This window comes from Gavialis gangeticus, unplaced genomic scaffold (genome assembly GCF_001723915.1).
Source record: "Gavialis gangeticus isolate Ggan-Ray unplaced genomic scaffold, GavGan_comp1, whole genome shotgun sequence".
NCBI classification, from domain to species: domain Eukaryota; kingdom Metazoa; phylum Chordata; order Crocodylia; family Gavialidae; genus Gavialis; species Gavialis gangeticus.
In genome coordinates this window covers 86,966,632-86,969,541 of record NW_017729034.1, presented here as the reverse complement: position 1 = coordinate 86,969,541, position 2,910 = coordinate 86,966,632, and the positions used below count along the sequence as shown (strand labels likewise).

General features: G+C 35.4%; 1 protein-coding gene across 4 annotated transcripts in view; it reads left to right on the top strand.

Annotated features, from left to right (window-relative positions):
- The window catches only part of UTRN (utrophin), a 692,661-nt gene that overhangs the window by 200,017 nt on the left and 489,734 nt on the right, over positions 1-2,910 (top strand). For all 4 annotated transcript variants that reach the window (XM_019526790.1, XM_019526791.1, XM_019526792.1 and 1 more), the window contains exons 12-13: positions 959-1,078; positions 2,136-2,237. In XM_019526790.1, the coding sequence (XP_019382335.1) occupies positions 959-1,078; positions 2,136-2,237 (222 nt within the window). The remainder of the gene's footprint in view (positions 1-958; positions 1,079-2,135; positions 2,238-2,910) is intronic.

Genomic DNA, 2,910 nt, shown 5'->3' with positions numbered 1-2,910 from the left:
TTTGTCCAGTCTCATCTTAAAGACCCTCAAGGTAGGAGAGAGCACCATGATGATCTGATATGGATAGCAGTACAATGACAGATAATATTAGCGCTGAAACTAACAGTGTAGCTGGTATTAGCAGTAAAACTGAGAAGAAATATTTGAGTCTGCCCAAGATGGGTAGTGTGCAGTGCCTTTCTGACTGGATATCTATGGGGATTTCAGAAGGCTAGCTCTGTTTGTCCTATGTGAGTAGCTGCCCACATTAATCGTGTACATTTTAAATGATGGGGATTATAATTGCATTTACAATCTTGCAATTTGTAGTTACGGTAACTATAAACTACTGCTAGCTAACAGGGCTCTCTGTTTTTTGCAGTTGCTGTGTAGTCTCTTGGGAATGATCTCTGAACATAATATGCCATGTCATTTAACGCATACAGATAGTTGTCATTATTGTTCCCTCGTAACCTATTGAAAGACAAGAGTGTTTGCTAATTTAGTCTGGTTTTGGTCTCCAAAATTTGATACTTTGTTATCTACAGTAGAATATTTTTATAGAAGCTCTAAGCATATATATAAAATTATAGGTTCAGAAAGACAACGGGTTAATGGACTAAATATGTGAATTTTCAGACATCATTTTTTATACTTTGGTATGCCAATGGCGCTTTTTTTTTTTTTTTTTTTTTTTTTTTTTTAAACGAAGGCTAACAGAACAACAAATATTGAAGATTTTGATAAGCTATAAAATACCTGCTCATATTTTTAAATATTTGAAAATAGATTTTAGGTCCATTGAACTCTTCAGCATCATATAGTTGTATTTGTTTAAATTTTGAAATGACTCTTGTCGGTACATTGTTTAATGTAGAAGCTTAAGCAGTTTGCCACACAATTGTTTATATTGCTATGGTTAGAAAGGCTGATTCCCCTAACTCTTCAATTTCTGTAACCATTGATTTTTTTTTTCTAGGAGCTGCAGAATGACCTTGAGACAGAACAAGTTAAAGTAAACTCTCTAACCCATATGGTGGTGATTGTTGATGAAAATAGTGGTGAGAGTACCACAGCTGTCCTGGAAGAACAACTGCAGGTAAATGTATTGTATGCTTTCTAGTATATGCAGTGGTAGGTTGTTTGCTACCTCAGTCCAATAATTAAAATAATTTAATTTTGAAGCTGTTCTAAATAAATACCACCTAATTGTTAATCAACCTAATTCATATTTTTTCTCCTTTTGTAATTTGTCTGTGTATTTTGACACCTGTGGTTTGATAGCATGTTTCATATATTTAATGTAAAATATTAAATCCAAGTGTGGAAAGATTTTTTTTCTGAAGAACTTGGCTGGCAAACCTAGGACCACAGAATGAATTTATCATTTGCTGAGTACAGACATGACACCCCATCAGTTTAAAAAATAGACCTATTTATATTTTGTAAACTAATTTTTAAATCTGTTATTTATGAAAGATTGCACATCAACATAACACTAGCAATATCAATAACAATATCAACATAAAGAATTATTAAAATTACCAAGAGTAAAATGTATAAATGTACATAAAGGAGTTAGGAGCCCAAGCCCTTTTACAGATGATAATTAATAACAATCAGTGCAAATCAAGTGACATGAACCTTTTGCAAAATGTATACTGTTGGCAGTTTCATTTGTGGAACTATTCAAACCCAGTGGACTTATGTAGTGGGCTTTTATTAAGCCTTTTGTGTAAATAATTTTAATTGAGATGTTAAATGTGATGAAAAAGTATTTTAAAGTAGTTACTGTGGTATATATTTTCAAAACAATTACTATGGTATTTTTCAAATGACCTAAAATAAGTAGATTATACCTTGGCATAAAATGGGATATATTTAAGGGTGCGACTTAAGCAATGACTGAGTGACATATGTAAGTTTGCTCTTGTTGAAGAGAAATTTGTTTTACTTACTCCTGGAGGAAAAGGAGCCAAAACTGAGTCCCATCCTTGTGCTTTATGTAAAGCAAGAGCAGCAATTTTAGGTTTGGATGATAATAGTTTAGAAAGTGGCATTATAATTTAGAGAAAGTAATTTATGATTTGAATATCTTGCTTCTTGTAAAGTTTCTAGTGAGCTTTTAACTGTTTATAAATGTCTTGCTGTTCTAGAGACTTGGTGAGCGCTGGACAGCAGTTTGCCGTTGGACTGAAGAACGTTGGAACAAGCTGCGAGAGATTAAACTACTGTGGCAGGAACTCTTGGAAGAGCAGGTTAGTAACTGTGCAAAACTTAGAATCACACACATAATTGTAACTACTCATTTATTCTTAACAAATAATTTGACAAATAAACTGAATTAAATCACTTTTGTCTGGGACTCATGCATATCTACATAGAAATAATATGAGTTGTGTGAGGACAGGCAGATCTAAATTCAATCCAGTAAAAAAGGACAGTCCTCCCCTGTTGTGTGAGGACAGTGAAGATCTAAATTCAGTCCAGTAAAAAAGGATTCTGAGATTTCATATCTGGTACTTATGGACTATTAAGCAACTGAAGAACTGAGCAAAAAGTTGTGCTCTGTGACAGAGAAACCTGAAGAACCACTGATTTTCAGCAAGCCTTGATAGGTGGGGGTTCCTTTGGGAGAAAAGTGGAATTTGTCCTCAAGTGGAGAGGCTTAGACTGGACTGGAGCCCAGTGAAATAGTACAGGGCTGGCTCCATTACTGAAGTCTTGAAGCACTGGATTGTAATGGATTTTAATTGATTCTAATTCGGTGGGAGGTTGCCCATTCTTGCCCTGATGCCAGGGGGTGCTACTTGCAGCTCCGTTCCTCCCCTATACCACAGCTCAAGCCTCGCAGATGGCATTCAGGTGACGCAATTCTCCTGGCCTATGGCTGGACCAAGCTTAGCCCTTGTTGTCAGGCCTCAGATGCAC